Source organism: Antechinus flavipes, chromosome 1 (genome assembly GCF_016432865.1).
Source record: "Antechinus flavipes isolate AdamAnt ecotype Samford, QLD, Australia chromosome 1, AdamAnt_v2, whole genome shotgun sequence".
NCBI classification, from domain to species: domain Eukaryota; kingdom Metazoa; phylum Chordata; class Mammalia; order Dasyuromorphia; family Dasyuridae; genus Antechinus; species Antechinus flavipes.
Window position 1 is genome coordinate 470030556 of NC_067398.1, and position 12576 is coordinate 470043131.

The 12576-nt window shown below is 36.3% G+C and overlaps 1 protein-coding gene across 1 annotated transcript in view; it reads right to left on the reverse strand.

Annotated features, from left to right (window-relative positions):
• The window catches only part of LOC127546725 (lipoxygenase homology domain-containing protein 1-like), a 407210-nt gene extending 395315 nt beyond the window's left edge, over positions 1 to 11895 (reverse strand). Inside the window, exons 1-3 of the mRNA XM_051973697.1 lie at positions 11254 to 11895; positions 9981 to 10149; positions 9921 to 9923 (exon numbers count right to left, since the gene is read on the reverse strand). Coding sequence (XP_051829657.1) covers positions 9921 to 9923; positions 9981 to 10149; positions 11254 to 11895 — 814 coding nt within the window. The remainder of the gene's footprint in view (positions 1 to 9920; positions 9924 to 9980; positions 10150 to 11253) is intronic.
• Between the last annotated feature and the right edge of the window lie 681 nt (positions 11896 to 12576).

The window sequence follows — 12576 nt, forward strand, 5'->3', positions numbered from 1 at the left end:
AACTTGGAATGGCAAGGAAAAGGAATTAGGGTGTTCTAGATTATGAAAAAGCCATCGTAACTATGGAATTGTTTAGGGTTTTTTATTGTTACTTTCAAGATCAGGTAAATTTAGCACCTTTTTTTCTTTGCTAAAGAAAGCATTTTTACCTAACCATTTTCAGAAATCTTTCTTTTGATAACATTAAAAGATGTGTCACAACCTTGAACAAGATCAATTGGCAGCTTCCTCCCAAATATCTCAAAAAGGAAATTCAATGGATATTCTTCCTAACCATTTGGTTTTTGTGCTCTTGAGCTTTGGCATTCGTTATTTAATAAGTTGTTATTCTCATCAACTGCTATTGAGATTTCATTTCCCTGATTGCTGGAGCCTTGTTTATTTGAATTCATTTTATCCATCACAAACAATTGTGCTTGCAGGAAACATATATAGAAACCTTTTCTTGAATACATTTCACATTCCTTTAGATAATATCCATTCTCTGTGGCTAAGGAGTTAAGCATTCCAAAATCCCTTCTTTTAATCAAATCAAGTGCAGAATTCAAATAAAATCTGGCAAATGTATCACTGCTGATATTATCCATAAGGGTCTTTTTCACATTCACATTATTATTCTCATCTCTGAAAGAACTGTTGTCTGAGCATAGTAAATGGGGAGGTGTTAAAGTCCATAAATGGAAGCCCCCCAAATTCTCGATGTCAGATGCTTTCTGGTATACAAATCCCCTGTCATTTTCATTAACTGAATGAATAACAGCAGTTAGTATTGGACAATGCTGACCACAAACAGCATAGAGCTTATCCAAAGAATCACCTTCCTGAAGAATCGCACTATTCCTATTAATGGAAGGTGATGGCTGGCTTTTTACAGGTCCTTCAGTGATTACAGGATGTCCCACAGGATGTATCTTGTTCCCAGGCATGGTATATACACAGGCAAGAGATGTGCATACATTGTCTAGTTGCGGATTATCCTCCATGTTTTCATGAAGATTTGGTATACTATCAGTGTTGACAATTTTATTTTGAATCCTTAATGAATCATCATGAAAAGGATCTGAATCACTACCATGAGGCATATTAAAATAATTACATCTAGGTTCAAGGGGTTGAGCCATTTCTTCAATTTCTGAAGAAGATATATCAGCCAGGGCTTTGCCCAAATTTCCAAAATGTGAATATGGAATCTCATCACTATTGTTATCAAGTAGTGTATCTACTGATGTGGTATCCACATTGCCATACATACCAGTGTTCTCAAGGGAGGATAATCTTAACAAATGGTTTTCTTTTAGAAGCCATTTGCCTTTGTCTATCAGGACACCCTCATCTATACCCCTCACAATCTTGGAATGATTATATTGTTCCATACGATGTTCTAGGACATTTTGTCCATGATGATTGACTTTCACTCCATTAATAGATGGTATGGAAGAAGTATCTTCAGCACAGGTAATATCCTCAGGTATTTCTTCCTCCCAAGAGCTTTGTAATGTGGATGTATAGTGTGACACTTGCCGAGGAGAATTAAATGCCTGACACTGACTTGCTCTTTGATAAGGACTTGCTTTCTGAACACCATGAATAGATTCTGAAGAACTGGCGTGAAATGCTAGAGATTCCTTTGTAGACCCAATAAGGAGACAAGGTTTAATAGTTTCTTCTTTACCATAAAGCCTTGCAATAGTTCTTTTCACAAACCCAGTATTATATGCTCTCTCCTGAACTATTTCCTCCCCACTTTCATTTGTCAGGTCACTGGATGTTTTATATGTAGGTTCACTCTCAGTATCTGGCCTATAGTCTGACAAATCAGAAGTTACTGGACTTTTTAAACATCTTCTAGATATAGGAGATGGATTCGAATGATTTCTACTGATCATTTTCATTTTTACTTGCACATTATTTTCTCCTTTATGGGTGTCCTTTTCTGGACTTTGCTTTGAATCATAACAAAAGTCTAAAGATGGTAGTTTAGTCAATCTCTTCTCACAATATTCATCATTCCTTTTTTCTTCTTCCACAACGCCGCCATCAGACAAAGCAATTAATTCTGGATTTTTATTTGTTATCTTCTCTCTTGCTCCCAAGTTAGCTTGCCCTCCTTCTACATTTTCCTCTACATTAAAGTTAGTTTTGTCCTGATTTTCTATCTCTTCAAAGGATTCTAGTTCTGAAATATTTCTTTCCCCTGAAGTCATACTTTTTGGTGTTGAGCCTGGTTCCTCAGAAGTCCTTGAGTCTTCCTTATCAAATGACATATCTGTATTTTTATCCTGAGATTCATTTAACACACCATTTTGAAATTCTGCCAGAGGAATCTCTTCTTGCTTTTCACTAGGCTCCATTATTGTCTCATTTGGGAAAGGACTACAATTACTTAAACTCCCCATATTCTCATTTTGAAATGGCACTAATTCATGAATACGCAAATCATTTAGCTCCTCTGACATAATGAGGTCCTCTTGTAATCTATCTAACTTTTCTAATTCTTCAATCAATTCCAAGTTGTCATTTTTTTCCTCTGAATCTAAAACGTCATTTGGAACACAAATCTTACTCATAACACAGTCTTCTTCAGGTGGGCAAGGTGACATAGAGGTACAGATCTCACGTTCTTCCTTGCCACCATTATGGAAAAAGTCTTCTTCCAGAAAACAGGACTCATCTAAAGAGCAAGTCTGATCCAAAACATAATTCTCAGTGGGAGAAAAAGCATTGCTGAGAGCAGAGATTTCAGGGGAAATGGGGGTATCTTCAGTGCCATGGTCCTCGACAGAGTTGCCTTCATACGAAGCATAAACTTCCTTGTTCTTTTCATTTCCATTTTTAATTTCATCTGGAGATGAATTTCCAGAAACATCCATGGGGATTTGTTCTTTCCCAGTGAGCCCTAAACAAGTTGTGGCTGACTCCTTCAAGTGGGAAACAGCAGTTTCCAAATCATCAGCTTTTTCTACAATGGCAACATTCTTCAAAAATTCCAACAAGGTAAATATTTCTGAAGACTTAGAGGTCGTGTTGAAGTTATCACCTTGACAAATTGTATCCAAACTTCCCTTTAGGTTTAGTAATAATAGCCAAGCTAAAAGTAGGTTAGTGGATGAACTATATAAGGGAGAAGAAAGAGAAGAAAAATCTAAAAGCGGGTAGGGTATTTTAACAGTTCCATTTTGATTTTTTTGAAGGTTTAGAACAAATGCTTGCATTTGGTGAAGCAATAGGCCAGAAAAAAGATCCGTTGGCATGTTGTTCATAATCACACTAGTGTCTCCAGCACTAACTTGAACTTCTGCCTCCACACTTTGTTTTTTAAAATCTGGCTTTTTTCCCTGGAGATCAATGTCTACCTCAGAATTTTTGGTGGAATGGTGAATCTCTTCATTAGCTGTTTGGTTCTTTATCTCATACTCATGGAAGACTGAGGGTGTAACTTGTTCTTCCAAAGATACCAAGGAAGCATTAGTCAGAGATTCAATCTCTCTTTCACAGATTTCTTTGGCAAGTTCTTCAACATTATCCTGCTTAGTGGGAGATTTATTTGCCACTCCATCAAAACTATATTCATCCAGGGGAGGATTTGAAGTTGTCTGTGTCTTGTTTTCTATAATAGCTTCACTTTCCTTTTCAGAAACAGCTTGGATAAGATTAGGAAGACAATCCCCAGAATAATTTTCCATGTCCCCTTCCTGTTTATTTACTAGAGTTAATTTCTCAGATGGTAAAATAGGAGGTGGAAATACATTTTGCAACCAAGTCTGTATGTAATTCTGAACAGAATGATGAGCAATATCATCTAGAAAATCAACTTTTTTCAGAGAACTGAATGAATGATCCCAGGTTCTGGAACGCTGTTTATTTTCAGCAACATCTGACTTCAATTTACTTAGTTTTTGCTTTTTCTGGTTTCTTAGAGATGTGTTTAAATTAGTCACTTTTGAAAAACTATTTTTCCTTTCAGTTCCTGTCATGTACCCTGATGCCACAGACTTTTGTGCATTCAAAGACTTGGAGACCTGGTCCCTGACATTACGTATGTGACGTGCATCTTCGATACCAAGAATATTTTTGCCATATTTAATGTCATTCTGGGGAAAATCTTTTTTATCCACACTACTTTCTTTTTTTGTAGATCCTGGAAAGCTCATTTTTTTAACTGCTTTGTGTTTTGCTTTACCTAAAACATGTCCATTATCCTTGACTCTTCTAGCAGCCAGGAATTTAATTGATGGGAGTATCTTAGAAATTGAGAGGTTTAGGTTACTTTTAGAAGACACACTATTTGCATAGACAGTCCTATTGGTTGCTTTCTTGCTTCCCACCCGAAGTACCACTGTTCTTTCTGTACAGTGTGAGCTCTGTGACATGTCTTCCTGGATAGTTTCACTGTTGAAGTCTACTTTCTCATTCTTGTTAAGATTTTTTTTTGTTGCATTCTCCTTGTTGTGTTGACTCTGTTCTGAATTTACCACTTGCAATTGAGACTTTTTCCCCTTTTTCTTTCTAGATCCTAAGGGTAAAATCAGCCTTTCACTGGAAGGGGTGCTTGTTATCCCACACTGAGCAAACTCACTCACTAATCTATCAATGTTGGTGATTACAGGAGAGGGATCTACTGAGGTGGGTATTTCAGAAACAGTTTCTCCATGGGACAGTTCAGTTCCAGACTCACTAACACAAAAGTGAGCAACATCTGCTGTAAAAGGTCTAATCCTGTCATTTATTGCATCATAAGATATAAAGTTCTTCACACAAGGTATACCTTCCTCTATTACTGATTTATCCTGGACAGTTTGTGACAAACTATCAATTTGGTTCACCTCCAAAGTCTTTTGACTTGTAATTTCTATGAGGCTACCACTTTGGGGTCTAGACAAAAGCATCCTATCTTCAGCTTTGCTTTCTAGAGAAGATTTCAGTGAATTATCACTATTGAACTCAGAAAGCTTTGGTTTGTTAGTCACTGATGACATTTTACTGCTAGAATGTGTGAACATGTGATATTCAGATTTGCTTTCTCCATCTTGTCTTTCTTCACTATAGGAAAATTGCCCAATCATCTTTTCTTCAACTTCTGTTTCAGATACCAAAGTGATGCTCTCTAATAGAGACTTCTTTTGCCGTACTCTTCTCGGACCAGGTGTTGGGGGCCGATGAAAATGATGTTTGACTTGATCTCGAGGCATCTCACCAATATCTGTGTTCACAAGGGTGTCCTCCCAAACAGTATCATTATAAATGTCACATTCTCTGCCTGTCACTTGAGGGTTTCTTTCTTTTGTCAAGCTCTCCTCTTCATTTTCACATTTTTCCAAGGATGGGACATCTGTAGAATTGGTACATGTGGAAATTTCTATAGCAGGTGACTGATCTTCTGTCCTGGCCAAAAAACTACATGTCTCACTCTTTTTGTCATTATTAGGAAGACCGACTCTACTGACAGTAGTTGTCCATTTTAGAGTCTCTTCTTCTTTTATCTTGAATCGAACTTTCATCTCAACAGTCATAGTGCCATCTTGATTAACAAGAATTGATTTTTCAATGTCATCTTCAGAAGGTAGTATTGATATGACCTCACAAGCCTGAGAATCATTTTTTTCCAAGCCCAAGTCATTATCATGGTCAAGAGAGCAGTCTGAATTATTATCATTACTATAAATTTTGTCAGAAGAAACAGAATAAATCTGAGACCTTGGACTGGAAGGTCTGCGGATAATCACTTTCAAGATTTCAAGAGTAAATGTCACCCAAAATCACCACAATGTGCAGAGGTGAAGAAGACAAAGAATCCAAATGGAGAGAGGCAGCAAAAGAAAAAGGTAGAGGAAAAAACAGAAAAACAAACCAATTAATAGAGGAGAATATAAAAATATCTCAAATAAAATTAGATAATGGGTAAAATATAAATATAAATTTTCAATTTTTTTTTCATAATGACAGCACAGCTCATTTTAGATTGGTCCCATATGGGCCATGGCCATGTACTCTGGATAAGGCTTCCATATTCCACCATATTCGTAAATTGTTCCCTCATAAATCACAAATCCATTGGACATTTTTAACTCTCACACATAAAATATGCAATGTTGTTCTTAATACTATTTCTTGAACCAAACCTGTGATTTCATTAGTAAAGGAAATTCCCAATGAGGAAACTTCTTCTGCCAAAGCAAGTCAGCAATTTATTCTGCCATCTAAGGTCAATATTCCTTACTTGCTCTTTTTTTCCCCACTTTTCAACTTTTCTTATTAAGTTGGCTGCATAACACATATTTCTCACATAGAAAATTCTTGTCAGGAATAAAAGCAAACAATATATGGCAACCATGAGTTGTGCATCACAAAGTAACAATCATTCTGAGAGAAAAAATAAACTGAATTTCTGTACAATGCAGCTATAAAAATTAGGAAATAATGTAAAAGACCTGTACACATTTAGAATACAAGCAAATGTAATCTAGGCAACTTACGCTTTTGTAAATATTCTTCCATTTCAATTAAATTGGGCATATAATTTGGCAGAATAACTCCTTACAATTTCTTTAATTTCATCTTCATTAGTGATAAAGAGTTGCCTAGAACACTGACTCATATAGTTAGGATGATAATAACTATAGCACTTATTTCACAGGGTTGCTGTGAGGATATTTCAATAAGAGAAATATTTCAATAAAATGCATTGCAAACCTCAAAGTGCTACATAAACTTGTTATTTTTATCACATGAAGCAATGGAGCATAGTGTATAGATACATAGTTTGCTACAAGTCTAGGACCAGCAGGATTCAATTTCCATATTTACTACATACAAGCTATGGACATGTAACTTAACCTCTCTAAAACTGTGGATTGTACAAAAGATGTTGAGTTGCATAGATAGAAAAGGCTTCCCTATTTGGAAATTTCCTATATACATAAAGTCATAGGACCAGTTGCTGTCCTTATTATCATCACTATAATCATCCTAGCATCTATTTCTCTTCAAGTCAATCAATTCCATTTTTTAAATTTATTTTTTAGTTTTGTATACTTGCTATAAAAAAATAAATTTCATGTGAATTTTTCTGCCCCCTCCTTATTTTTGTATCAGTTTTAGCAATCACCTTTATATTCATTTCAAAAGATAGTCTTGAGAGTAACTCCTTCAGAAATGAAATTTCTTTGAAAAGAAGTATGTAGAATCTCTTAGATTCAGTGTTCCATTACAAAAAGAACACCCTTTGACTAACTAAGACAACACAAATATCTCCAGCAAAGCCAGGAGCAAAACTGGGATCCAGAGCACATTTATTTTATTCTGTTATTGTTTTTAATTGTCAAATGACTCTTCAATTAAATTCTATAATCTTCAAATACTCACTGGTCTTTATGTCATCATTTTAGGGTATCAGTAGATGCTTTTTGGCCTTTTCAGTGGCATACTGCTACCTATAGCTAGTGTTTAAGTTGAGCAGATTCTCTCGGTGTTTAGGAACTCAGCCTCGGGTCCTTTTTTATTGCAAACATAGGCAGAAATTACTATAAACTGTGGCATTATGGAAAGAAAGAGAGACCTGGAATTTATTTCCTTGAAAGTATTCTTTAAAACAAAAGAAAGAGAGAGCAGGGTGGGAGAGAGAGGGAGGGAGGGAAAGAGGGGGGAAAGAGGGGAAGAGGGCAGGGAGGAAGGGAAGGAGAGAGGAAAAGAGGGAAAAAGAGGAGGAAGGAAGGGAAGGAAGGAGGGAGGGAGAAAGAGAGGAAAAGAGGAGGAGGGAGGGAGGGAAGAAAGAAAGGAGGAAGGAAGGAAGGAAGGAAGGAAGGAAGGAAGGAAGGAAGGAAGGAAGGAAGGAAGGAAGGAAGGAAGGAAGGAAGGAAGGAAAGAAGGAAAGAAGGAAGGAAGGGAGAGAGAGAAAGGGAGAGAGGGGAGAGGGGGGAGGGAAGGAGAGAGAGGAAGGAAGGAAGGGGGGAGGGAAGGGAGAGGGAGGAAGGGAAGGAAGGGGGGAGGGAGGGAATGGAGGAGAGAGGAAGGAAGGAAGAGAGGGAGGGAGACAGGGAGGGAGGGAAAGAGAAAGGAAGGGAAGGAAGGAGGAAGGAAGGAAGGAAGGAAGGAAGGAAGGAAGGAAGGAAGGAAGGAAGGAAGGAAGGAAGGAAGGAAGAAAGAAGGAAGGAAAGAAAGAAGGAAGGAAGAAAAGGAAAAAAAAAAGAAAGAAAAAGATTGCATGTGGTCTGCATCCATGCAGATGTACCTGACCCTTATCCCATTAGGATAACATGCAAATAAAATATGGAGCCTCCTTGACTCTATATATTTCCTTTGGATTTTTTAAATACAGTTTTTTCAATTCAATCATTTCAATCATTTTATGGGATCATGTGAAAATGCATAATACTTTAGATTTAAGAACTTAATTTCTTCCAAAGATTTCCAACACTACTTTATATGTATGACCCTATTTTTCTATCATTAATAGAGGCAAATTGGTAGAGGGGAAAGAACACTGTATTTGGAAATAAATCAACAGGAATTTATTAAGCACCTATAATGTGTGAGATTGTGCTAAGTCCTGGGTCGGAGAACCTGAGTTTGAATCCTTGCTCCATCACTATTCTATAAAGGCCATAATATAAATCACTTAAACTCTTGGGTCTCAGGTGCCTTACTATAAAATGAAGGAGTTGGAGAAAGTGATTTCTCTCTCCTAGCTCTGTCTGTAGTACTATGGTCCTTACATCATTAATAAGTTATACCCATAAAATACATTCTACAACATATACTTTTTCTTTTTCATAAATGATTTTATAAGAGAATTTTTTCCTCTACTTCAATTAAAAATTTTTAGATGCCTCTACTACAAACATGGGAAATACATTTCTGTCAAATTGTACTAATCTGACCACATATAAGAATTGATCTATATACATCAGTAGAGTTTTGTACCTAACAAAACAAAGATTAATTCCTTAAGAATTAAGGCATTCACTACCTACCACTCCCAAAACATAGAATATTCAAAAGGCCAAAAGGGGTGAAAATAAAAAGGTAAAGTTGTAAAAAGCTAACTATAATTTATCCAAAGCTTTCTCCAATAACACTGTGCCCTAGAACTATTACTACAATGGCAAATACTTAAACTATATCTCCAGGAAGAAAAATGTGCATAAGACATACTTTTAAGTTTAATCTTCATTATTAACATTTTCTTCATCATATTCTTAAATCTAGACAATCATCAAAAAAATAATTTGTAACATTTGAAGATTTTTGAAATTTAAATTAGCATATTGAAACTTTAATAATTAGATCTTATGAACCAGTTCAAGCTGAATTCACTATATATCTATGTTTATATGTATATGTATGTATGTTTATATAGTAAGTGTGTATATATATATATATATATATATATATATATATATATATATATATATTTGTACATAGCACCCATTCCACTATATAGCATTTTCTTATCAGCAGCCCAAGGTTTTTGTTTCTCTAGAATGAACACTGTGAATCTTTTCTCTAAACTAATGAAAGGTGGTTTTATAAGTCTTGGATTGCAAAAATTGGGAATGAATGGAATTAAAGATAAATTATAGTGACTCTATTCACTTATTCAACTAAGCAAATGCTACTTACTATATAATGTTGGGCTAAGCTATAATATCACTGCAGAGTTCAACTAGGTGGAAACATGACATTTTCTTTCCCCTGGAAGCAAGATGTCACACAACCTGTTGGTTTATTGAAACTGGCACACGGTGTAGAAAGGAGGGGACATGATATTATTTCAGGTACCTTTTTTTCATGATCAAAAAATACAATGAAAAACATTTCAATATATGGGCTAACCAGATTAGGATGAGAAACATGTTTCAATTTTCATTTCTTTTTCATTTTATTGACTATAAAATAGGAACTTAGTCCATTTCACCATGTACTTTCTTTTGCTGTCAAAAACTATGAATAGAAATAGAAGCTCTATTTTTTAAGTGACTTACTTCTGCCTTGTGGTTTAGCTTGTCCTTTGGGGTAAATGTGTCTAGAGGTCCTTGGTAAATGATCAGAAAGCAGGTACTTCTGAAGGTCATAATTTCCTGGCTTAAATGGTTCTCTTCCTGCAGCCACCACAGCGCCGGAGCTCAGTATAACTGCCTGTAGGCTGGGCACCTCAAAGAAATAGAAAAGGTCACATCAGCAGAACAATATGCATTGTGGAAAGTATATCCACAACTACCACACATGAGGAAAATTTTATTCTTTCCACATGGTCATTTTCAATTCTAAACTAAATCTCATCATGTATGTAAAGAATTTTGTAAACCTAAAATACCATATAAAAATAAAATGTTAATATTATTGTTAGTGTTATTATTGTTGATTCAATTAGTTTAATACATCTCCTAGTTTTATAGGAAATAAGAATTTATTAAACTTCTAAGGCCATGGGTAAAAATTCCAGGTGCTTTCAACAATTTTTTTTTCTTCTTTGCATCTATGATTTCATCTGCACATAGAACTCCCAGATTGGAAATTCTTATTATCCATCACTTCTTCTATAGCTTTAAGCTTGAAGAATTGTCTGGGCCAGGATTAAGTGATGTGGCCATGTGGCCATGTCTGGCTAGTATATATTCCAGAGAAAGAACTTGACCCCAGTTCTTCCTGACTCCAAAGCAAATCCTCTATGAAGATAAACTATTTCTCATTATGCAAATAGGAAAGAAATAAATGGCCTATTCACTCTTCCTGATGATCCTATGATATAGCTAGAAAGATATAATAACATACAAGATGATGTATGTGTCCTCTGCTTCCCATTGTCAACCACAAACCCCAACAAGTATTCAAGGTGTTGCCCATTTTACACCCTACTCTGAGCTAGAGAAAGCTCTAGCTGCTATATAAAATATTCTTCTAGTTATATACTAAAGTCATCAAAAAAGATACCTATATATACTTAAGCTCAAGGAAACCAAAGATAATTCCCCTCCCGAAAGTTCTAGTCCCATCCAACAGCAGCTATTATAGCTTAAATGTTATCAATATGGTTCCTCTAGTTAAATGTGTTTTCCTTGAGGGCAGGAATGATTTCTTTTTGGGGGGATTGGTGGGAGGGGCCCATCCCTGTGGCCAAGTACAGTACTAATAAGAGATTTATGAATCCCATATAATTCATTAAATGATTTATTGATCAAGCATTCCTGAAACCAAAAGAATAAATTACATTATCACTGAGGAGAAATGGTTGTTTCCTCAAATGTATGCTCTTACCTTTCTTCCATCTGTGGTATACAGCTTCACAACTGGGTATTGCATGAGCTCAGTCAGGTGGTCCAGAAAGGCCTCAAAGTTCTGGGTGATCTTCCTGCTCAGAATTATCGGCTGCCTGGTCCGGGGATCACCATTTTTGAAAACTAAGAGCTTTCTGGGCGTCTGAACCACTGCAGGAAGCTCTCGATAACCCAGGCCAAAATCTTTTGCCCTGGCCATCTGCGCAGCTCGGCGACGGGCACTGACAGGCCTACTGCTCTGCCAGGGCAGGGGCTTCTGGCGAGCTTTCTCCAGGTCAATGGGTTTTATTTTTTTCCTGTGGGAACAGATGTATGACCTGCCATCCTCAAGGTCCTCCAGCTTGGTGATGCTATGGATACCCCGTGGGGTGCTGATGTTCCTGACTCCAAAGGGCAACGGGACCTTCTTTGACAAGTTGTCAAGCAAAGCATCAAAAGTCTTGAAAGAGCGAGGGTTGACAACCATCTGGATCCCACTAAACTGAGGGTCTCCACTCTTATAGAAACTAATTCTTTTGGCCACAACTGGTTGAATGACATTGCAATGACGAGCATAGGAAACTTGGCCTTCAGATGAAGCAGCATGAATCATTGAAAAGTTAGTGGAAGGAGTTTCACTCATTTTGATTGGAATCTAAAGAAAAAAAAAGAGGAAAAAAAGAAAATTCAAACAAATAGTAATACTAGCAATAATGAGAGCTAATATTTGAACAAGTAGTGCTTATTTGTTATCTTGTTTAATCCTTGCAATTCTACATGGTAGAGCCTCTCCTTGTCCCCATTTTACAGATGAGGAAACTGAGGCACAGAGAAGCTAAGTAACTCATCGAGGATGGCACAGCTTTTAAGTGTCTGAAGTAGGATTTTCTCTCAAGCCCACTGCTTTATCTCTTATACCTTGTACCATGACAGTTATACCTCTTCTATTATGATAGTTAAAAGTTGCATAAGGTCCTCCTATCAATAATTTTCAAAACCAAATTTCAAAGAACTGGGAAGCCTTCAGAATATTTCCACTAATTAATAAAAGCATAATCTCTGAACTGAAAAGTGAGCTATTGTGAAAGGATTTGTTTGATTCTGGGTTGTATTTTTTGGTTTTATGCTATTTTATTGCATTTTGGGTTGTATTAAATCACCTTAATTACTGGTGTTTTAAGAAACAGTGAGCATTCTCCACAGCTTGGAAACAAGGATAAATTCTAAAGAAAAACTGAACCAATTGAATAAATGTAATCAGTATTCTGAAGATGAAAAAAAAAAGTATATTTGTAATTTAAAACTTGCTGTAAATCTGGCCCCA